The 23508-nt window shown below is 37.7% G+C and overlaps 1 protein-coding gene across 3 annotated transcripts; it reads left to right on the forward strand.

Moving 5' to 3' along the window:
- The first annotated feature begins 511 nt into the window (after window positions 1–511).
- LOC117370719 (AMP deaminase 2-like) lies at window positions 512–23465 on the forward strand. 3 transcript variants are annotated; one of them, XM_033966238.2, is made up of 18 exons: window positions 512–956; window positions 14225–14331; window positions 14830–14960; window positions 15311–15379; window positions 16166–16274; window positions 16494–16680; window positions 16959–17100; window positions 17179–17268; window positions 17385–17514; window positions 18035–18229; window positions 18306–18437; window positions 18749–18912; window positions 18998–19124; window positions 19214–19377; window positions 19455–19575; window positions 20525–20698; window positions 20805–20915; window positions 21039–23465. In XM_033966238.2, the coding sequence occupies exons 1-18, from the start codon at window positions 527–529 to the stop codon at window positions 21252–21254; spliced, it is 2799 nt and encodes a 932-aa protein (XP_033822129.2). In that variant the 5' UTR covers window positions 512–526; the 3' UTR covers window positions 21255–23465. The 3 variants fall into 3 exon arrangements, with proteins under 3 accessions (XP_033822129.2, XP_055077735.1, XP_033822128.1); XM_033966237.2 differs by lacking the exon at window positions 512–956 and adding an exon at window positions 6689–6978 and having other exon boundaries at window positions 21039–21331; XM_055221760.1 differs by lacking the exon at window positions 15311–15379 and having other exon boundaries at window positions 21039–21334.
- Window positions 23466–23508: the final 43 nt, after the last annotated feature.

Genomic DNA, 23508 nt, shown 5'->3' on the forward strand with positions numbered 1-23508 from the left:
GACTTTTACAGTCTTTGTAATGTTAGCAAGTTTGCAAATGCATATAGACTGTTAGGGAGTAATAATGTTACTGAGATTGTGTTTGCACTTGTGGTTGTCCACTTACACGTTAACTTCAAACTTAAAATGATCTGAAAACTAGAAAATATTTTGTCCAGCTTTGGCCTTCTATTTATAAAACTTCAGGTATGGCAGTCCTCTGCTGTGTATCGGCTACTTTCTCTCTGTCCTCATTTTTCTTGCAAAGATTTGTTCGATCTGAAATCTGCTCATCTTTTAGTGTGTATGTATGCTTAAGCCTGGGTCTGTGCAGAGCCTGTTCTTTGGTTCTTTCTGTCACTTGTGGCTCATCTGGACACTTGGGCTGTTTGTGTCCGCTTCATTACACATTACACATTCTCATGATATCTGGTGTGTCTAATAGCTATTTTTAGAGCAGTGGAAACTACTTTTGTCCTTCGCTCACCTTGCTGCTGAGCTGGTGTGTAGTGGCTCTGTAGACTCATACTGGCCACACACTTCTGCCATGCTCTTCAGTGTGGCCGCTCTTCCGCACTTTCACTTCTGGAAACTCGCACCCTGGTTGCTACGGCAATCAAGGAGGCTAGCCCCCAGTGGTGGAGAGGCATATCGAGGATTTCCTGTCAGCTTATCACACTACAGCACTCGCGCTGACCCGATGCTTGATGGGAGGAGGGGCCAGCTGTGCGCAGGAGTCCGTGTTGGTCCAAGATGTGCTGGGCCCTACCATCCGACCACACAACACCGCCCTGGGGTGAGAGGCGCTCCCCTGTCCCTCTCTGGGACACTACCAACAGCTCACTTGTTCTGCTCCAGAAGCCAAGACACAGAAGACAAGATGTCATCCTCCACTTCTTCCAGCTCCACTAATGGACAGACTAACGCAAAATTCCCTTTTCGCAAGAGAGCAAGTCTGCAGATGCCCACAAACACTGGTGAGTACAGGGCAGGGCACAGTGTGGATGTTTAGAATGAGAGCAGATATTAAACGTCAGAAGATTTCAATATAATGGTGTAAGTGATACTTTGGTTGTTGTGTTGTCTTACTATTGCAGTAAGTAAACTCTGAAAATGTCACATAGTTTTTATTTTCACATATTCTTTCTAAGGCTATGCAGATGTTCATTTCTGACAATAGGTCTGTCAAATTGAAAACCGGCTTCCATTAAGGGTCGACAGATATAAATATTTATGAAAGTGCTGAGGGAAGCTTTGAATGGTGCCATGGTCTTGCTGTGTGTAATGGTCGTTGCTTATCTTGTGGGTTTGGACAACAGACAGGAGTGATACTGCCATACTGAGTTTTTATAAGTATCGTTAAAGAACCTGTGCACATATGGTCTTCTTACTTATTGATTGTCTCTATTTTCTTGTAAATGGTTAATTTAAGATGCATTTTTTGACAGAACCCACAGTAGTAACCATTGAGTGTTTTCCTTTGAACTGTCTGTCTTTGAACCCCCCCCCTCCACACACACACTGTAAATTTGGGAGCTAATTAGCCACTATTACTTCTCAGCTGCCTCCTTTATGATTAAACTCAAATGTAAACGTTAAGTACTAGTATAGCGACACTGCAGAAGATGCCTGACAGTAGCTCTTATGGACAGACCACTCTTATTTGCTGAGGAGGCCTTTGCGTGCTGCAGTAATAAATAACTTAGGGCTCTCTCCATCGATGCAGTCATTTAAGTCTTCTCAATTAGCCGCTTGACTGAGTCCTCTGCACTCCCAGTCTATGTGAGCTGGTCTTTTTAGTACTTTCACAGACCAAACCAGAACGTGCTGTGAAATGTAACAGCTGGCATTTGTCAAAGAGAAAACTGCTCTATTCATTTAAAGCTCCTAGGATTGAAAAGATGATCTGATTAAGCCTTATCTTTGCTGCTTTCAAACAGAGGGACTGACTGGGTTTGATGAATGTTATATTGATTGCTGTCTCTTGTTTATATTTGCAGAAATGCTTTTTGATTTATTATAGAAATGCCATAAAATGAAATAGAATCTAGGCAGTTCCTGGTTTCCAGTCCAAGACATGCTGATTGACAGGAGAGTTGGAAGATCAGAAATATTATTATGGAAATATTATTAGATGTATCTATCATAGTTTTACATCTGTTTTAATCCACCGATGTGGACACACAACCATTATATGATGTTTTAAAGTTGATATTGTTGTTCAAATCAAGGAATACACACATTCATTGTAACAAAAATAAAATCTTCCAGTTATTCTCTATACCGGCTACGTAGGAATGAAATATAATAAAATAATATAATAATAACTGAAATATCCTGATATCATATTGTCAATGGTCTCACAATAATAAACTTTGAGAGCTGTCACAATATATCAAATTATAAGCTTCTTTGCTTAATGCTTTGTTTTATTGTAGCAGCAGCTAAAAAACAGGGAACTATATAGGCCATGATCTTTCGTTCCATTTCGGTGCAAATAACTGTTGTAAAGAACTTTCCACCTTAATTCTTTGTAATATGACAATAATATAGCATCAAAGGTTTGTCAAGGCTTTTTCAAAGGAAAAAGTAGCATTTCTTCAATTCTGTTCACATTAACAATGATTATCGTACTGTCCCTGGTGCCAGTGTCACACAAAAGTAACACATCTTGCTCACTGTTGTAATCTGTACTATCAAAACTCCTGAATATCTCCAGTTTTTATACCTGCATGCCTATTTACTGTATATTATTTTTATTGATTGGCCAATACGGTCAGTTGTCAGTTTGCTAAAGATATTGATTCTTTGTCTTTAAGCAACTGGCAATACCAGACATCAGCTGAGTACAGCAGAGTCTAAAAAGCAACTATTTTGTTAAAAAAAAACATGAACGTAAAACAAAAGTTAGCAAAATGTGTTATGTAACTGTTATATATCCTTCAAGTTCCATTGATTTTTACTAGCATTACTAATGTTTACAATGTGGGTGCGTGGCCTCTGCTCTCTTCCCTGCTTAGTTTAGGTGGACATGCACATTTTTGTCCGATGGACTTTATTTTGCACCACCAGCAAACTCTGTGCATGCCTCCCAGCCTCCCTCCTCCATGTGCTCAGGCCAGCAGAGCAACATGTAACAAACAACCGCTTAAGCCCTCTCCCCAGAACCAATACAGTAACTCTGAAAGAAGTTAGAAGGTTGGGTAATACTAGGGCTTTTTAGTAGTCAACTAGTCAGTGATCATTCTTTCTATTAGCTGAGTAGTCAAACGAGTATATCTAGAGATTTTTAAATATATATTTTTATTTGTATATATCATAATTAATATATACATACCTTAACATAATTAAAATACATTAAAATAAATACTATATTTAAATATAGCACTATATATTTTGTATTATTTGAGCACATTTTTATTATTAGTGCTGGTCTCTTTGAGATAAAAAGTCTTTTTGTATGTTGTACGTCTAGTCACGATTATTCCAATAACTAGTTGCAGTCCTAGGAAATACCAAGGGGGTTTAATATTCAAGATTCATGCAGCTATCCATGGGATTCAGAGGGATTGTAGTATTGTTTCCATAGCAATTGGGGCTGTTACCATAGCAATAAACAACTAAGCAATAAATTGGTAAAATGTCCTGAAAATGACACCTATTAAGTACATAGATGTTTTCATAATTACATTAAAAGGTCACTGTGAAAGTATATTTTTATATCATATTTAGTATAATACATTAGAAACTCTATATAGGCTGCGCTCTTATGTTTTTAAAAAAAAGTACTACAATCACTACTGAACCTACACGTTTTCCTTTGTCTCAGTATATGGACAGCATATACTGCAGCGGCAGAGGCACTGATTAATGATTGGCTGTAGGTGCTGGGCTTTAGGTTGTGAGGATTCAGATCAGAGAGTGCCTTTTTAAGTTTAAACCAGCTTGATTTCAGCATTGAAATCGGCAACCCAAATGTGAGACTCCTGTAATGATCATTTTGCTTTCTAATTGGATAATAATCTTGAGAACAGCAAATTGTAACATAACAATGTGACTATCATGTCCAATGTTTTTTTTATCTAAGAAAAGATCAACATTGTAATTATCAGTAAAACCAAATTTGATTTTAACATGTCTACCTCACATCTCGGGACAAAGTTAGGTCATGTTAGAGAATTTGAAATCATAGAATTTATCTTGCGTACAATTTCTTTAAGACAAAGGCCTCTTGCTGTATATAGCACATTGTCTGTTTTGGAAAATAGAGATTATTGCATAACTTCCAAGATGGTTCTCATAGAAACAGGTGGCTTGCTGTTATTGTGCTTTGATAAGCACAGTGTCTTGTTATCTGTCATTGTTATCATAGTTAAGCCATACTACGCCCTGTCATAAACTGTATCTGACCTGCAGGTACTCCTCACTGTTTTTGTAGTCATTGAAATGGATTGCCATTATGAATGGACTTTTATTTGTATGATCTGTTGATGTTTTGGTTGCCATTTTAATAATTCAATATATATAGTAATCCAAATATTTGTGTTACAACATTTAAATAGGTGTTCAGCTGGAACAAACAATCTCTCCATGGAGATTTTATTGTTCCACAGTGTGTGATTAAAGTTAGTATTTATTCAATTACAAATCTGACTTGTAACTTGGATGGTTGGCATCACCTGTTTGTTATTTCCATAGAGATTCTTAAGTTTAATGTCAATTTGTGGAACATTCCAGGGAAGGTAATAACATCTCCACAGAGACACTCCACCAAAAATGACACAGTGCATCTTTATATTAAATGTAAAGATTGATTATTTTCCCATAAAAAAGGTATTTTTATTTGAACATTATGTGTAGAGTCCTGACGAATCATTACATTATTTATGACCATTGATCTCGGACACATGTGGAGTCATATATCATTGTAGTCAGTGTACTTTCCATGTTACATGTCTGGTTAACACAGGGTTGCTTTTTACCACAGTTAAATATGATGAGGACAGCACTTCCAGATATGTTGGGCCATGATCCGTTATCAGGGGGTCTGAAGAGGCATGTGGGGGAGGGGGTACATAGAAACCCTCTGCTGTCTCATGAGCAAACAGTTTGTTTTTAAATCGTGTTTTGGGAATAAAATTTATAGACTCAAATGCTGCAGTGTTGACCAGCTTTTGCCTCTACTGATTATCGTGGGAGCGCTCCTCTGAGAAACAAACCACAGAGTGAAAGCTATGTCAATAACACATGTATTTAGGGACCAAAACCAGGGGGCTATTTTTTTGAGTTGCACAAGGCTTTTCTAAATGCATAAGCTAAAACATTAAACTTATTTTTTTTCTTTACTAACAATTTTTAACCTCAAACCTCAAGTTTAGCAGTTTAATATTTGGAAGTTGGTAGTTTCTGGTTGCTTTATCTGTTTGTAAGATAGAGGATCTATTCTGTGCCATTGGAGGAAACAAAACCTTGTTTCTGTGTAAACTCCGCACACCTGACTGGGCGACAGGTGTGTAGGAGGTAAAGCACTTGTCTAAAAACTAAAGAAAAACTCCCGCACACTGTCGCACTCTTAATGCCATTTTATTCCATACAACGTCAGAATCAGATTCTGATTCTGACGTTGTATGGAATAAAATGGCATTAAGAGTGCGACAGTGTGCGGGAGTTTCGGTCGTGGGAGTTTCAGGTATAACAAAACCTTGGCCACACTGTGTCAATAAAGAAACAATCTATATGATGTTGTAAGTGCACTGTAGATGCCTTGTTCAATATATATAACTAACAAAAATGACAAAATCAAAAGGGCAAATTGTGTGATTTTTTATGTAGAAATAACTGAAAGAACACCATGCATACTTCTACTGGTCTAATATTAGTAGTATCCTAAAATGATTGACCATTTCACAGTAGTATGTTACTGCAGGAGGTCCAAAGGTCATCTCTGTAAGTTGAGCAGAGACCACCTCTTTTATCAAACACTATTGCCAAAATGCCAAAGTTGCCTGTTATTTTTATAATCTTTTGCACGGACCCTTTTTGCTAGCTCTATGTTCAGACATATCTGCTGTTGAAATCATTCTTTGCATAGTTGTGAACAGGTTGGTGAAAGATGTGGAGATGAATGCAGAGGTTATGCAAGTTGTGCAGCAGTCATGTGACAGACACAGAGGAAGGAAGTCTTTGGTTGCATTATGCACCATAGTGTCTATTCATTCTTGTGAAAGTCAGCGCTCATCATCACCAGTAAGTGAGTAAGTAAGCTTATTAACATCATGGCCAAACAAGAGTGAAACACTTAATTTTTTTTCATTCACATTGTCCAGTAAAACCTTCCTTTAAGATGTTGCCAGTTTTATTAAATTAAAGTGAATCTAGATCAGTTAGGTTAGGTTACTAGACTACATAGATTTTCACTTGAGCAAATAGTCTTGACACACCTTCTTCTTCTACATCAAACTACATCATGACTACAATTGCACAACAATATCAGTGAACCATACAGTTAAGCCACAGTTTTTATCAATAAGTGTGCTGCTGTCTGCCAGTAGGAGGAGAGATAGTAGGCGGAGCTCCATTCTCCTGCACAATAGAGAGAGAAGTGTTTTTCCACAAGCCCCACCCACTTCCTGCCACGTGGTGTGTAGCAGCCAGCCCAGTATTTAAATCCGGGAGCTTGACGACTGGCTGGGTCCTGCTTCATGCACTGCGAAGGCAACCGACATCCAGGAAGAGACAGACAGGATAGAAGCAAAGAAGACTATCTAACCGGTTTATTGGAGACAAAGCTTTATTAAGATCCCAACTTGCTACTGGCTATTCAGACACTGTGTATACTGGGTTTCTCTACTGTCATCTGGCTTGTTCCTCTATATCAGCGGGGGAGGGTTGATCGACTGTCCCAGGCCTACTTATATGTCCCAGCATCTCTTTGGAGCCCATTCGGGACCACTGCGATCATAGCGGGACAGTAACAGCAAGACAAGCAGGCAGGCAAAGGTACTGTATCCTCTGTTGATTAATGATTTGCAGAGTGACAAACTGACAAAACCATTACATTGAGGACTACAAGTTTTTTCTCACCTGTTTTCTCAAAAGCTATGTAGTTATACTTTACAACATAATACCAGGATTTAGTTGAGTGCACTGCTGGAAATGTTGTTAACAAGTTGTCCATAATAGCATGAACATAACATGTAGAAACAGATTAGATTAGAATTATAGATTAGATTATAGATTAGGGGTTGTGATTTAAGATGATTTATGGCTGCACGATATGAGGAAAAGATGTGATATTTGATAACTATATTCTACTATTACCATAACAATTTTAGTGTGATACTTTTTTGCAAGGTAAGTTTAGTTAAATAAAACAAAAAAATGTAAGTGTCCTCATTTACTGGTGAAACTGTGTCAAAATAAAACCTTAAGAGAGACAAAACCAAAACAATTCTGAATAAAATCTGCATTATGTGACATTTTGCATTTCATAAACTGTAAATTTGATTCAGATGGGTAAGTTTGTATTGTTTTTACTGTACGAGTACATTTTAGGGAGCAGTTTAGCCGCACTAGTGAGTTCAGCCTGATGCAGTGAATTGCCCAGAGGATTAATTAAGTGGAAGTCTTGTGAGTTGCTGACCAGAACAATACAGTCCAGTGAGTGGGCTGCCAAATGTTGGACACTGCACTAGGGCTTACAATCTTAATGCCTAAGAAGGTAATTAAATGGCAATTCATTAATAGAAAATCAACACGTTTTATCACTTGCCAAATTGTGTAGGCTTCTGTACTATTGATGACGTTGCTCTAGGTTCTTACATACATAGACGCAAAATCTGTGTGTCCATTGACAAGATTCACAAACCAGGAATGTCCTATTAATTTAGTGCAAACGTACAACATAATAATTGTGAGGCATAGTAAAATAACGTAAATGTGTATGATCAAATATAATAAAATTCCGACTAAACTCTTAAGGACAAAATATAGTGTCATAATTACTGTGAAGTTTATTAAGAATGATTCATGCTTAATTCTTAAATAAGAGGTTAAGATTAGAAGTTACGTATAGCTAGGTTATTAATGAAGAAGTTACTAGTGCGTACAAGTGTGCAAAAGCAGCCAGTGTAAATACATCTTGTGTATGGCTGAAGTGAGTTATTTTAAAGTTATTTATAACATTTTCATTGACCATTGATTGTTGGGCACTAGACCAAGTCATCATCTCAGCTGGTTGTCTTGCATCAGTTCGCCTCACGACTAATAAAATTACCAAAGGATTATTATTGCAGCACCGGTTGTTGCCAAGGAACAGCTCAAGAGTGTCATCACTTCCCCTCTCAGGAATAAAGTGAAAACATATGTCCTCAACCAATACACTGACAACCAACCCCCTCAGCCCAAGACTATTACATAATATAACAGTCTAACAGGCCATTACGGTGGGGTTTACTGCAAAAATAAAGAGAAATAAAAAGAACTGAGGAGACAACACAGCAAACTGCAAGAAATTAAAGTTTCGATGAGTTTCAGAAAGATTTAGGAAGAAGCATTAGGATAAATGCAACTGACAATAAACCCAAATATTATATTTTTTCAGTTTGGAAATGTCCTCAAAATGTCAGCTAAAGCTGAAAGCACTAGCATTAATGCTTTATACCTCCCCTGTCAGAGTGCTACATTATTTATTTTTTTATTTTAAAACTTAAAAATATACTGTCCAATTAAAAATGTGAAATTGGTTACATTTAAGATTTATTTTATTTATTTATTTATTTATTAAACTGGCACTCATTTTGTTCATGTTAAAAATAAAATAACTCATTGGTTTATTTCACACACATACTAGAGGCAGTGTATCCAGAGCAAATATCACTTATTTTAGGCTATAGATATTTTATAGTTTCACTAACAATAAGCGTGCTTTCTGCTCACCGTCGCACAGTAGACACAGTGAATTATTTAATCACAACTGTGGCACTAAACCAATTACTTGGCAGGCAACATTTGATTACATAGTGAGAGACAATAGGTGTAGCAATTAAACAGAGAGAGAGAGGGAGGAGCAGAAAGCTTTTCTATCTCAGCGATGGCAACACAATCGCATTATCTTGCAACTGCCAAATTATCTATTATGACATTAATAGTGCCCAGATGAGTCCCAGCAGGTAGTCCAGTGTTATAACTGTGGTTTGGTCTTGCTATCATAATGTAATTTCCAATCTAATGTGCAAGATAGTTTACTGCTGGAATTCAGTTCAACTTTATTTATATGGCACATTTAAATAGAACTTCAGCTGCCCAAAGTGCTTCACATAAACGTCTACAAAAAACAAAACATACAAGAAAAAAACTAAATATAAAGATAATTGAAAAGATGTAACATGCTTATAGTGCATTCATTTAAGAAAGATGTGATACAAAACCTCTACCAAAGACCTGGTTTTGTGTGAAAAGTAAAACTATATTGTGATCAATGTTATGACACAGTTCATGGGTAAATGCTTATCTTTATTAAGTTGCAAACCTTTGCTACATCTTTAGGGTTCACAAAAATTAATGCTATTCACATATATAATGCTATTCATTGTCCTTGGTGAAATCTAAATGTCTGATTTGCCTAATAAAAAATCTAATTAATAGTTGTAATTGCATTTAGACAAGTGCTTCCTAGCCCTAGTGTTGTTACGATCCTAAACTTTGAAACTCGATTTCTGATACCAATTTCAATGATGATTCAAACACAGGTTTTTAGACAATGGCACATACTTTTCAACACAAAATATTATGTTGGTCTAGTGACATAGATCAAGGCCTTTCTAGAACTATTCAACAAAGGTCGGATTTTTGTTCAGGCATGTTGCAAAGGGCCAGACCAATGCTATCATTGCTCAGTAGGACATTTCTGTAAAATATACTACTACTGTAATCTATTTTTAGATCTAGTATTTAGTTTTGACACTATTTTTTATGCCAATTAGTTTAGCCAGCACAGTATATTTGGATGTTTAATGTCTAGAGTCAGTGTCACTGTGTTATGATAAGTATTGGTTTTCTATTTGATTGTGAATGAATGAGCCAAAGTGATTACATTGGGAGATATTCAATGAATGACCTAAATATTGAGCTGTGTAAACAATCATGATGGTGTCTTTGTCTGAGTGAACTGTTTGCTGTTGATCTCAGATTTACGGTCACGAACAAGACAGCAGCTGGAACCATTGATCATTTTAGAGAGAAGATACTACATCTCTGTTTAGTTTGGCCTGGTCTCGCTTACTGCACATTGGGGTGGCAAATGGGGTGGAAATGGCATGCCTGAAAGAAATTAGTTTTATTTTTATATGTAGGTCTAAACTAATCAAAAATAATAAAAAGGGAAATAAAGGTTATGCAAAAATCACAATGTCATTCACAGCAAGTTGAGCGGCTTAAAATGCTCCCAAGGACGACACTACAATGAAGAGCTGCTATTTTTACACCGTTATTATACCCTCTCCCTTGTTACATATGGTTGGATTTGAGGTTACTGTTGCTTTGTGGAACAATTAAAAATATTATATAAATGCTACAATCTCACTAACACAGTTGTTACCTAAATGTTTTCACTCTGGTCTGGTCTCCTCTTATGTGATGCCATCAGGATAAATACTTGGCGGCTTATGGGGGGGATGCGGTGGAAAGGCCAAAGGATTACAGGAGAGCTATACTGGGGGTGACAGTGTGTTTGTGGGGACCTGTTGTCATCTGTTTACTGGAAATTCCACCCGAGCTTGAGTTTTTATTTTCACTGGGGGTTTAGAAGCTAAGTAGCCAAAGCTATTGTATTTATAACACTGATATTGATACTTATTAGAGGAACACTTATAGGGCACTTTTCATACATTAATGCAACTAAGTGTTCTTTACAATAAAATACAAACACCAATAAAAACACAGTTATAAAATATAAATTATAGTTTGATTCTGATAGCTGAATATTTGTTTTAGAATAAAGTGTAGTAGCCCAAGAGTTGAAGAGATGAGGATGATGCAGGAGTAGACACAGGAGAAGTTTATTGACCATCAGTACAGGACCTAGGCCCTGGAGACATGAACCCTCAAGACACTGTGGTGTCCATTCCAGTCTAACACAGTATGCTTCCATTGTAGGGAGTATTATACATTTGGTGATGTAGACCAAGGAAACAAGGATTCTCTAACACTGATGTTAGGCTGCCCTGTATGTAACACTTGAAACAACAGTGCAGTAAAACCTTGCACTGCCTGTAGTTTGAAATACAAAACTACTAACTCCAAACACAAGGGGCCAGTTAAAGCTTTGTGGCAAAGTTACCCTTTGAACAATCTTGTCTGTATTAAATGTTGACTGTCTAACAACGTTTACCAAAAGAAAAGTTAATATCTAATCCAAAAAGATTAATCAACTATTGGCTACTGCAGTGAACATGTATTTTGCTTGATATTTTCTGCTGTACAAGTTTGCGTGCGTCTGCGATGTCTGTAATGGCCTCAAGACATTTGCAAGTTAAAGCAAGTGTTGTCTTTGCACTCTCCTCTGACATTTTAAGCATTTTTGCTGTGTTTTATTGTATAGCTATTGAGATGAACCTTTTAGCTGTTGTTGGGGTTGAGTCGCTGTTTAAAGCCTTACAGCAGACGGCCTGGTCAATACTGCTTTGTGATACAATTGCATTGTGTTGACAGAGCCTCTATTCACAGGCCTGAAGGTAGACAGCAGATGGTACAGGGTAATTACTGTCTCCTCAAACAATCTAGCAATAATTAGACCTTATATGAATGAATGCCACAGTGCCTGAACTGTGACCATATGAGCTAAAGGTACACAGTGTGCTACCTATTCAATGCAATAGAACAAATGCAAAATAGATATGTTTACGGTCATACTGTGGAACATTCCAGGTAAAACAATCTCGATGAAAACTTACATAGTGCACCTTTAAATTGCAGTTGGATTTTAGCTATAACTGCCATTATCTTGTTCCTTTCTTTAGGCCTATTATAGTTTAGCAGTCAAAGCCAACACTGGAATAGTCTACTAAGTATTATTATTTGCAGCTGTCAACTCAGTGTTGACAAGTGTGACACCCACTGTGATATTTATATAATTTAAAAGCTGAGATGACAAGTAAATTCCCTTACCCAATACCCAAACTTGGGGATTGGGTAAGGGAATTTACATACAGAACAACCCAGCTGACCCACCAGGCAATAGGTATAGGATTACATTTAAAGCATACTTATTGGGCAAAATAGACTTTTCAGCGTTTTTAACAATGTTATAGTTGTTTCCTGTTTTCACTTACTCTCTCAAAGTTGTATTTGGAGTGATTCATCCATGTTTTAACAATCTGTAATCACTTACTTTGCCATATTGCTGATGAACGCCCGTCTTCACTGCCACTGCCATATGCACACTGTTCTGTACTGCTTTCATTGGGCACCATAGTTTTCTAACACGGCAGTCAATGGACTTGGTTCTTTTATTCAGTCATTTTAGAGGACTATTTTGATATAAAATGTCCAAATTATAACGCGTGTCATAGATTATATAGCAGACTGAAGAACAATATGTGTTCTTTAAGACAACTTTCGTATGCTAAAAATAAATGATATACTTAACAATGCACAACTCATACATTGCAGTCATTGCAGCACAACATTTAAATATTCTTTTCTCCCAAAAACATCAAATACTATACCTCTCTCTCTCTCTCTCTCTCTCTCTCTCTCTCTCTCTCTCTCTCTCTCTCTCTCTCTCTCTCTCTCTCTCTCTCTCTATATATATATATATATATATATATATATATATATATATATATATATATATATATATATATATATATATATATATATATATATATATATATATAGTGTAACCTCTTGAAGTCACAGCCTTGTGGTCTTGTGATTTTAAATGAGCAAATGAACAGTCTCACATTTGGTCCTGTTTCTGTTTGCGAACACTGCAGCTTGTTGCCATTGTCTCCAGAGCTTTGAGTAATTATGGTCATGCAGTTTGAATTTGTGTCGTTTGGCAAATTACTGGTGAGAAACGAGGCAAAGAGTTTATGCAGCTGTATTGGGAAAACAAAGACGTTCCAGGAAGGCACTTTTACATGATCTACATATAAACAGACATTAGGAGTGCATATTGGCATAAATCTGGCAGTGTTAACATTATGAAAGCTCCAGATTTTTTAAATATATATATACTATACTATATTTTTTTACAGAGTTTAGCGCTTGCTTAGCTTGTTTATTCTGCAGAAATCCTTGTTGTTTCTCAGTCCTCTGCATTGTTTTTTGTTTTCTTCCATACTTGTAAGACATAATTTCTCTGATTGGTTAATAATTAATCACTTTCACTGGAAATTGCAAAGATAGGATAATGTTCCAGAATACACATCTTTGTAAAGAAGAGTAAAAATCTTGTCTGGCCAGGCAACTTGTCTGATAGATTGGACCACACAGGACCACCTTTCGCTCTGTTCCTAGTTCTGACCACTGTACCTTCTACTTAAGTTATCTACCAGCATAAAGAGCCATGATAAATCAGTATGTTATGGCCTGATTATTGTATTCTGCAGTGCAGCAGATCTTAAATGTGCACAGTGCATAAACACTTCAGTCATTCAGTCAAATTGGTGCTTAGTGAATATTTTTGACTAAAACTGGTAAACCAAACATGTATTTTTCTTCTATTTTTGTTTGTTGTGCAGCCAATTACCACGTCTGTTTTCTGAACGTGCAGTCAGCCAAAAGACAGTTATTGCAGAAAGCCCTCATAGTCACAGAAATAGACACTGCCTGTAAACAGCAGATGGTCGAGGAGACTCTGAATGATTCCTGCCAGTCACTACAACAGTCTGCTAATGGGTCAATACAGAAACCATTTGTTAAGATGCACTGTTAAAAGTAGCCACGATTCAACAGAACAGGTTATATTTGAATATCCACAGACCCAAGTATTTGCTTGCTCTATTTAACTTCCTGTCTACCATTCCACTCTGACAGACTCTTCTTTCTATTTGACCTACTTGGAGACTGGAAGTTTTTTCGACAAATTAACTGACCCAGAAAAGAGAATTTATAGTTTTTTCTATTTGGGGTGACAAGATTTCCTTTTGTATTATCTTTGCAGAAGATATGAGGAATATGAACTATTTTTGGATTAGTTGAATTGTTCATTTACCTTTGTGTGTGTGTGTTTTTTGTACAGATCCGTTCAGTGTGTCTGGGCCCAAGCCCCTCAAATCACAGCGCTCACTTCCGTCAGACAGACAGCGCAGTATATCCATGGAGGAGAAGTACAAGGAGATTGCTGAGGTAGGCCTGTCCAAGCTTGTATGGATTGTGGTACAGTTTGAATAAATGCTAATTGATTTTGTACTTACTCTTGTACATAATACATTATAGAAGTACTGAAAACTTATGTTTCCTTGTATTTGCCTGATCAAGAATTTAGAATTTTTAATAGATGTCTTGCATAAATTAACATTATTATTATTTGCTCCCCAGAAATAAAACTTTTAGTTTCCCTTTCAAAATGGGCCAGTATTACCCCTTGTACTGTATCATAAAAACTTCATATTAGGTTGCTTTTTCATGGGGAGAAAAGGAAACAGTATCAAATCTGACTACTTTTCTTTAGAAGGGCATTATATAGACAATCAGTGAGTTCACAGAAATTAAAAATTCAACAAGTTGGCAAAAAATGGCCTACATATCACCTTCAAATATAAAATTTAAATAATTTGAATAAAGCAGACTTATTTTTGTGTTTACTTTTGAGTGGTCATAAAAGATTTCTTATATGTGCACCAGGAGCTGTTCTGTCGCAGTATGGGGGACAGCGAGATGAGGAGTGCGCCATACGAGTTCCCGGAGGACAGTCCCATCGAGCAGCTCGAGGAACGGCGCCACCGTCTGGAGAGGCAGATCAGCCAAGACATCAAGTGAGCCAGGACTATACAAGTCCACTGTTTTAAGTTTCGCAACAGTGCTTTAAATTTTTGTCTAACACTTACCCAATGAGACTACAGAGTGTTGGTATCACTTATCTTAAATGGTGGCTCTTCTTGGATAATTCCTGACACCCTTCAGATTAAGCCAATACTAATTTGTTTTTTGCTGTGATTACTCAATGCCTAAATGCTTTGTCATCATTTTATGTATGTTTGCGTGAATGAAGCCGATCGGACACACAGTTTTTGGTTTGTATGTGCTTAAAATTTTGTCACTTTTCTGGTGCCCTTCTGTCCTCTGGCTTGCCCACTCTATGCTGTGCCCTGCATTGCTCCTCAAGGCTTGAGCCCGAGATCTTGCTCCGTGCCAAACAGGACTTCATGAAAATCGACAGTGCTGCAGATCTAGAGTGAGTGAGCTCTGCTTCACTACCTGGTTTTGTGCTTGTTTACTTTGTCAGTTCCATTGTGTGTTGCATGAAATTACTACATTGTTGTACTTATTAAGGCTATTTATCACTACATTAAACCGACCACTTCCACCTCCTGCTGGTGATAAACGTGCACTGCATTAATAAGTCTAGGTATGATCCATAGCAAATGAAAAATTCAACTCTATCAACTGGACAAAAATTTTAAAGCGAAGACGTTTCACTGCTCATCCAAGTTCAGAACTGAAGAAGCCACTTGGATGAGTATCAAAGTGTCTTCATTTCAAAACTTTTTTTCAGTTGACAGAGTAGAATTTTTCTTTTGCTACCCCAACAATAGTAATGGAATATTTAAAATCACTTTCACTACTCACACAGTCAATTTGAAAATGTACCCAAAGCATTCCGTGTTAGATTTTAACTTGTCGGTTGATACTTTTACACTGTAAGCCTGAGTGACATGACAAACAGATTATTGATATTTATCAATCACAATTACTAGAGAATTGACTGTAGACCTTTTGACAAAAAAGGATCCAAGCATATAATTGATGAGTAGAAATGACTAAAATCTTGATTTCAATTCAAATTTGATTAATTTCATCGCCCTATACAACAGCACATAAACTGAAACTGTATATGTATAGAACAGAAATGTACATTTTACAATATTACATTATATACTAACCATTCTTCTACATGTCTTTTATTTCCTTGACTGTCTTTCATTTCAAGTATGTACCAAACCTGTCCATTCTCATTAAGGCTAATGAAACAACAGAGTACGGACCAGGTAGATGCAGGCTTTAATGAGAGAATGCCTATTGAGAGGGAGTTCCAGCGGGTCTCTATATCCGGAGAAGAAAAGTGTGGGGTGAGCTCATTTGAACATATAACATTTTTAAAGTGCAAAGTAAAACAATGTAGATTAACAATTTATTATTATTATTATTATTATCACTGATGTAAAAGTATTATAAATATCTATCACAGGTACTATCTCACCAAATTATGTAATAATTAGAAAGATATAAAACCTGTTATCTGTAAAAAAAATAATTATTTTATTGACATGTTTGTCTTGTTTTGGCAGGTCCCCTTCACTGATCTTGTAGATGCTGCTAAATGTGTTGTAAAAGCATTGTTCATTCGAGAGAAATACATCAGTCGATCCATGCAGTCATTCTGTAAGACCACGGCCCATTCTCTGCAGGACCTGGGCATGATAAACCACGAGCTAGGGGTCTATGAGGAGATCCCTGAGACCCCTGTAGATGATGGTATGCACAAATAAAACCTAAAACATAATAATAGTCCATAGCCATGTACAAATATCTCAAAAAGGCTTTTCTGACTTTGTTTAACCTTGAGCTGACCTTTTGATGTTCTAATGGTTCATCCTATGCATTAGGGCTGCGAGACTAATCAAATCTGAATTAATATTGCAGTTTGAATAGTTGCTAATATCATATCACAAAGGTTTCAGTTGCAGTAAATTGTGCTTAGAATATACTACCTAAATATTGACTACTGTTTAATATACAATCTTCTCTCTTAGATGCCCCAGTTCACCCACCAGTTTCAGAGACCCATCCGTATGACAACATGGACCCTGATAACATGCCTCCAGACACGGGTTATGGCTGTGGGATGGTGGATGGAGTGGTTCATGTCTACACCAAAAGAGCCAACATGGACAAGTTTGTGATTTAAACATTTAAATGACTTTCAATAAAGTAAATTAAGTTAAATTTGACTATATTTCTTCTAAAATCCAGGAGTTCAGAATTAGACTTGCCGTATCCAGACTTGAAGGAGTACATTGCAGATATGAATGTAATGATGGCCTTAATAATCAATGGGCCAGTGTAAGTAGGATTCTTGCTACTACTTTAAGCTATAATTGTATACTGCATGGATAAATGATTACCAGTCAACCTGAAATACCCTGACCATGTCACTGCTTAAAATCTGTATTTTTTAGGAAGTCTTTTTGTTACCGCCGCCTACAGTATTTAAGCTCTAAATTTCAAATGCACATTCTTTTAAACGAGTTGAAGGAAATGGCTGCACAGAAGAAGGTCCCTCACAGAGATTTTTACAACATACGAAAGGTAAGAGACAAACCTCCTAGATATAATCATGTTAATTCAGGAAATTAATCTCCATTTGTGCAGTTTTGACATGTAATGGTGTAATAAAAACTGCAAGTCATAGAAGCACTTACATCTAACCTAGATTTAGCAACTCAAATCTTGAACTTTATGAACTGAAGTCGTTTCACCCAAGGCTTCTTTCTTTTTTTTTTTTTTTGCAGTGTCAGTTCTTCAGAGTGCACCATGTAAACTTTCTGGTTAAGGGTCTGGGTCAAGGTTATTGTTTTACCTGAAATGTTCCATCGTATGACATTAAAATGATCTCATTTCCACGTGTTTGTATTGCTGCAAAATATCTTGAAAATCATGCATTATTACTGTGAATGGGGTCACCGCTCTAATACTGTGGAACATTCTAGGCAATGTAGGCAATAACATCAACATGCATAGAAGCAGATGGCATACCCTCCACCAGTAAAGTTACAAAGTGCACCTTTAAATTGCTATTAGTGTTAAAGCTTCTTGTGTTTCTTTGCAGGTTGACACGCACATACACGCCTCCTCTTGCATGAACCAGAAGCACCTGCTGCGGTTCATAAAGCGCGCCATGAAGAAGTATCCCGGGGAGATCGTTCACATCGAACGTGGGCGGGGCCAGACCCTGAAAGACGTGTTTGAGAGCATGAATCTGACTGCCTTTGACCTCAGCGTGGACACTCTCGACATGCACGCGGTAAACCCTACAGCTACCAATACGCAACACAAGCTCAGACGGTTCAGTAGTTTAATTGTTGTGTTTTTCTCTACAGGATCGCAACACCTTCCATCGGTTTGATAAATTCAATGCCAAGTACAATCCCATCGGAGAATCCATCCTTCGTGAGATTTTCATCAAAACTGACAATTGTATTCAGGGAAAATACTTTGCACACATAGTGAAGGTTAGCAGAAGTTGTCAGCTTATTACTTTGTTTAAAGGTGAACTATGTAACTTTTCTGGTCGAGGATCTGCCACTTGGTCTGGAATGTTTTACTGTATGGCATTTAAGTTCTCCATTTTGCAATTATTCAGTTACAGGTGTTTTTATTGATTAAAAATACCTTGAAATAATGCATGGTTGTGCTCGCTTCTCCTCAGACCTGACCTGTATATCTATGAAGACAAGCAAGTGCTGGATCCTCCACTGGAAATGTTACATAGTAGTCCATTAAACCATCAACTAACATGTATTTTTTTGTTTTGGTTTAACAGGAAGTAATGGCTGACTTAGAGGAAAGCAAGTACCAAAACTCCGAGCTGCGTCTCTCCATATATGGTCGCTCCAGGGATGAATGGGACAAACTGGCAGAGTGGGCTGTCAATCATAAAGTGTACTCTGACAATGTACGCTGGCTCATTCAGGTTCCCAGGCTTTAGTAAGTCACCCCTCTAAGTGTTCAAATAAATATAACAAATTATTATTTACTTGTATTCAACAATGATGTAACCTTCTGTCCTTAGTGATGTCTATAAAATAAAGAAGACTCTAGCCAACTTTCAGGAGATGTTGGAGAATATTTTCCTGCCTCTTTTCGAAGCCACCATAAACCCACGCAGTCATCCAGAGCTGCATCTATTATTGGACCACGTACATATCACTTTGCATTATATCCAAGCAGCAGTTTAGCTTCAGAAGTGTATCAACTGCCTTTTGTAATGTATGTTATTGTGTCATAGGTGGTGGGCTTTGACAGTGTAGACGATGAGTCCAAACCTGAGCATCACATTTTTAACCAGGAGAGTCCACTGCCTGCCAACTGGACTGAAGAAGACAACCCCCCATACTCCTACTATCTCTACTACACCTATGCCAACATGACTGTGCTCAACCACCTGCGGAGGTACATGCGGTTTTTACTAACAGAAAAAAGATACAGATCATGGTTTTAAAATGGAAAACGTTATTTTACTACTACAGGAGGAGATGTCTTCATACATTTGTCCTGCGGCCTCATTGTGGAGAGGCGGGGCCCATCCATCACCTGGTGTCAGGATTCATGTTGTCAGAGAATATCTCCCACGGGCTGCTGCTTAGAAAGGTCACTAATCTAGTTCTCTGCTTCTGTACTACACTCTGTTCTGACAAGTCTATTTTGATGGCCTGACAATATCATGAAGGTTTAAGTTTTTTTTTCTGATACTGATAGAAGGGGGTGCAGCACCTCAAAAAAATGCATACAATTTACCAGTTTTAAACGTCCTATATTACGCAAAATTGACTCTTGTGAGCTTTAAGCCACGTTAAAATCTTGTTACCTCATCAAAACTATACCAGGTGTTGTGTTTTGTTTCATTCAGACATGTCCCAGTAAACCTACATTATTAGTGTGACTGCATTTCCAAAGCTCAAACCACACTGTGATGTCCACCTTGTGATGTCATGAGGCAGTTGTTTTCAAGTTAACAGCTCCTTTTTATCTTTTGTTCAATGGAAATGGGCAATTCTGGGGCTAAAAATATCAAAATGACTTTAGTAAAGATGTATGGAGTTTAAAAATACAGCACTTCCTGTATTACCACATGACATCACAAGGTGGGACAGTGTGTTTTCTGTTTGAGAGAAGAGCTCAACCTAAAAATGTAGAGTTTGTGTGAATATAGGAATGAAAAATGAAAATTAACTATCCATTGGAGGTGCTGACAATTTCACGACAGTTTTACGGCTCTTTGTTGTGATGACTTTACAGTTCACAGCAATGTCAGCTCTATTGGCCACTACTGTTTTCTAACGTGGAAGACAGTGGACTTGTTTCTTTTATTAAGTAATTTTAGATGAATATTGTGATTTAAAATGTCCAAATTATAACATAAGAATCCATGATTGTCATAGATTATAACTATCTAGGAGAGTCAAGCACAAAATTTCTTCTTTAACTATGTGCTTTGAATTGCAGTTGTGTGAGCAATAACGTTAAGAGCATGAAATTGTGGATAACTATATAATATTGTATTAATTATTAGTTGTTTTTTTCAAATTTTGTTCCTTAGGCTCCAGTTCTTCAGTATCTGTACTATCTTGCACAAGTGGGCATTGCCATGTCACCTCTGAGCAACAACAGCTTGTTCCTTAGTTACCATAGAAACCCTCTGCCAGAGTACCTATCCCGGGGCCTCATGGTGTCGCTGTCCACAGATGACCCTCTGCAGTTCCATTTCACTAAGGTCAGTGACATCTATCGAGCTGCATCCCCCTGCTCTGCACTTGCCCCTCACCTGCCCTCATTTACCCACACTTACCCCTTAGAGAAATAACATGTGTGTGTTCCAGGAGCCGCTGATGGAAGAGTACAGCATTGCGGCTCAGGTGTGGAAGCTCAGCTCCTGCGACATGTGTGAACTGTCCCGAAACAGTGTCCTCATGAGTGGATTTTCACACAAGGTTAACTATTTCCATTTAATTTTATACAATGTGAATTTGTACTATGTTATGTATAAAGAAATATAAGATGCACTCACAATTCATAACTGAACAAAAATGCTTCTATTGTATTTACATTTTCAGGCAAAGAGTTATTGGTTGGGACCCAGCTACATGAGAGAGGGTCCTGAGAGCAATGACATCCGACGGACAAACGTCCCGGACATTCGAGTTGCGTATCGGCATGAGACGTTGTCAGAGGAGCTGCAGCTCATCACTCATGCAGTGCGCACAGACGAGCTGGACGCCATTGACGAGGAGGACACTCTCACCATGGCACCACTTCCAGGACAGCGCTAAGTGTCACAATATCTGCACTAACTGTCCCATTATTAACCCAGCATGTCATTGCAGAGAGGGGACAGCATCAGTCACAAGCCTTGTGTAAAGATTAAAAATGTGTTCAAAAGCACAACAATCACTGTAGAGCTCTGTGGCCCAGGACAGTGACTGTGTAACTCATAGAATAGATTTAGAATGTGTCCAGACTAAAACCATGAAGTCACAGAAACCTTGTGTTCATGGTTTAGTCTTTAGGAAAGTCTTTTGATCCACCATTCTGCCAAAGCCATACCAATATACTAAGACTGTTTGCTAGTTATTTATTATAGATTTATAGAATAAACATTTTTTTAATTTCAAACTAAAATTATGGCCTCTGTACAGCCACACTTTGTTAGGCATTTAGAGTTAGTGTTGATATTCAAGTGTAGAACAGCTGCTACAGATCTCCCTTTGGCCAGTAAAAACATTCCAGTCAGTAAATGTAGTTTACTCTAGTTGACAGAAGGATCTAAAATAACAGTAACTGACAACTGCTTTTTGACTCCAGTTGATCTTGTGCTGTGTACAGTTCAGTCAATAGAACAAAGACACATATATTTATAATGTAATGTTATATTACACATAAAAACAATAAGAAGAGCATGTAGATGCTTAAATTCCTGCCCAGACCAGCTGAGCACTGTTGATAGATTTCTCTCTTGATTTATGTTGATCCAGAAATGGTCCATTGTACAAAGCAAAGGAGGGACACTACAAATTAAATTTTTCTCTCTAAGCCTCGGAGATTCAATGACTTGACTGTTGTGTAGCTCTTAGGCATATAACTTAATTAAAACAAATGAACATATGTTCCACTTCTTCCTCTGCATGCATCGTATACAGTAGTTTACACTCTGTATACTCCACACTTTTAATTTCAGTACAGCTAGGCCTTCTACAGTAACACAGCTCAGTCATATACACTATGTGCATGCATGGAGATGGCCTTATTATGACAAAGCTTCTGCCTTGAAGTGCTTATGCTGCATGCTGCATGAGGAATTGAAGGATTGAATGAGTTCAAACTTTAAGTGTACAGTGAATACATGCACAGCATTGTGTGTCTAACAAACCGGGATTATGAAACTTCCCCTAATGTTTCTAATGTATCCACCAGTGTTTCCACCGCACTGCTCTGGCCACTGGCTCAGTCCAGCCTCAGAAAGATACAGTGCTACTGTCCAATGACACAGACAGATGAGACATGTAAGACAGGTGAAAAGGTTTCTCAGTGTTAAAGGGATGAATACATAATATAATGAGCTGAACATGGTGGACCCTATAAAATCATGTTTAAAATGTATTTTTTTATGATACAGAGTTTATATTCATTAAATTCTTGTTGCCGAGTAAATTAGTAATGTCTTCTAGACCAGCCTTATTTGTTTGCTTTTTATCTGATCTGTGTCAATCATTAAACATAATGTCTATTTAGCCATATTGCAGTAGCCTCTGAAATACGGCAGATGAAGTGCAGGTGAGGGCGAGGTGAGGGCGAGGTGAGGGCGAGGTGAGGGCCAGGTGAGGGCGAGGTGAGGGGCAGGTGAGGGCGAGGTGAGGGCCAGGTGAGGGGCAGGTGAGGGCCAGGTGAGGGGCAGGTGAGGGGCAGGTGAGGGCCAGGTGAGGGCCAGGTGAGGGCCAGGTGAGGGGCAGCTGCAGAGCTCTATAATCGTGTCACTGACCTTAGTGAAGTGGAACTGCAGAGGGTCATCTGTGAAATGTAGCGTTTATATTTACCTCTTACTAAAAGCCAAAACTCTCTGGAGTAGTTTTTTTTTCATTTCTGTCCAGCAGATGTTTGTAGACTATTTTCGTGGCCAAACTCGTCAGGAAACATTTTGCTGTTGTTCACCTACTGTAGACCCTACCTCACCAGAACTCAAATAATTGTAACAGCCTTGTTCATCGTCACAGTTTTATCCATCAGTTTAACAATTATATTTGCACTTACATCATAATAGGTAAATGATTGATCTACACCTTTGAATCCGAGTTCATATACCTGTATTCAGTGTTGGCTCATATTTGACATATTTTGAGTTGAGCTGTCTTGTTCTGCCATTTACTTATGTTGTTTTTCATTATAGTTTTAATGTTTCCTGTATTTTATCTGAAGTGTCTTGCCACAAATACAGATGCTATTTGACTAAAGTGTACATGTAAACAATAAAGCATGTTTATACAGTTTAATAGTGTTTTCATTTACAGCAGACACAAGGCACAGTTTAAA

The sequence above is a fragment of the Periophthalmus magnuspinnatus genome, chromosome 5, assembly GCF_009829125.3.
Source record: "Periophthalmus magnuspinnatus isolate fPerMag1 chromosome 5, fPerMag1.2.pri, whole genome shotgun sequence".
In the NCBI taxonomy this organism is placed as follows: domain Eukaryota; kingdom Metazoa; phylum Chordata; class Actinopteri; order Gobiiformes; family Gobiidae; genus Periophthalmus; species Periophthalmus magnuspinnatus.

Excerpts from the sequence above, each read along its gene's own strand:
- LOC117370719 (XM_033966238.2), top strand. The coding sequence starts at position 527 with ATGCTCTTCAGTGTGGCCGCTCTTCCGCACTTTCACTTCTGGAAACTC. Across the intron at positions 18,438-18,748 it reads ACTTTGCACACATAGTGAAG|GAAGTAATGGCTGACTTAGA; the intron begins GTTAGCAGAAGT and ends TTGGTTTAACAG. Across the intron at positions 18,913-18,997 it reads ATTCAGGTTCCCAGGCTTTA|TGATGTCTATAAAATAAAGA; the intron begins GTAAGTCACCCC and ends TTCTGTCCTTAG.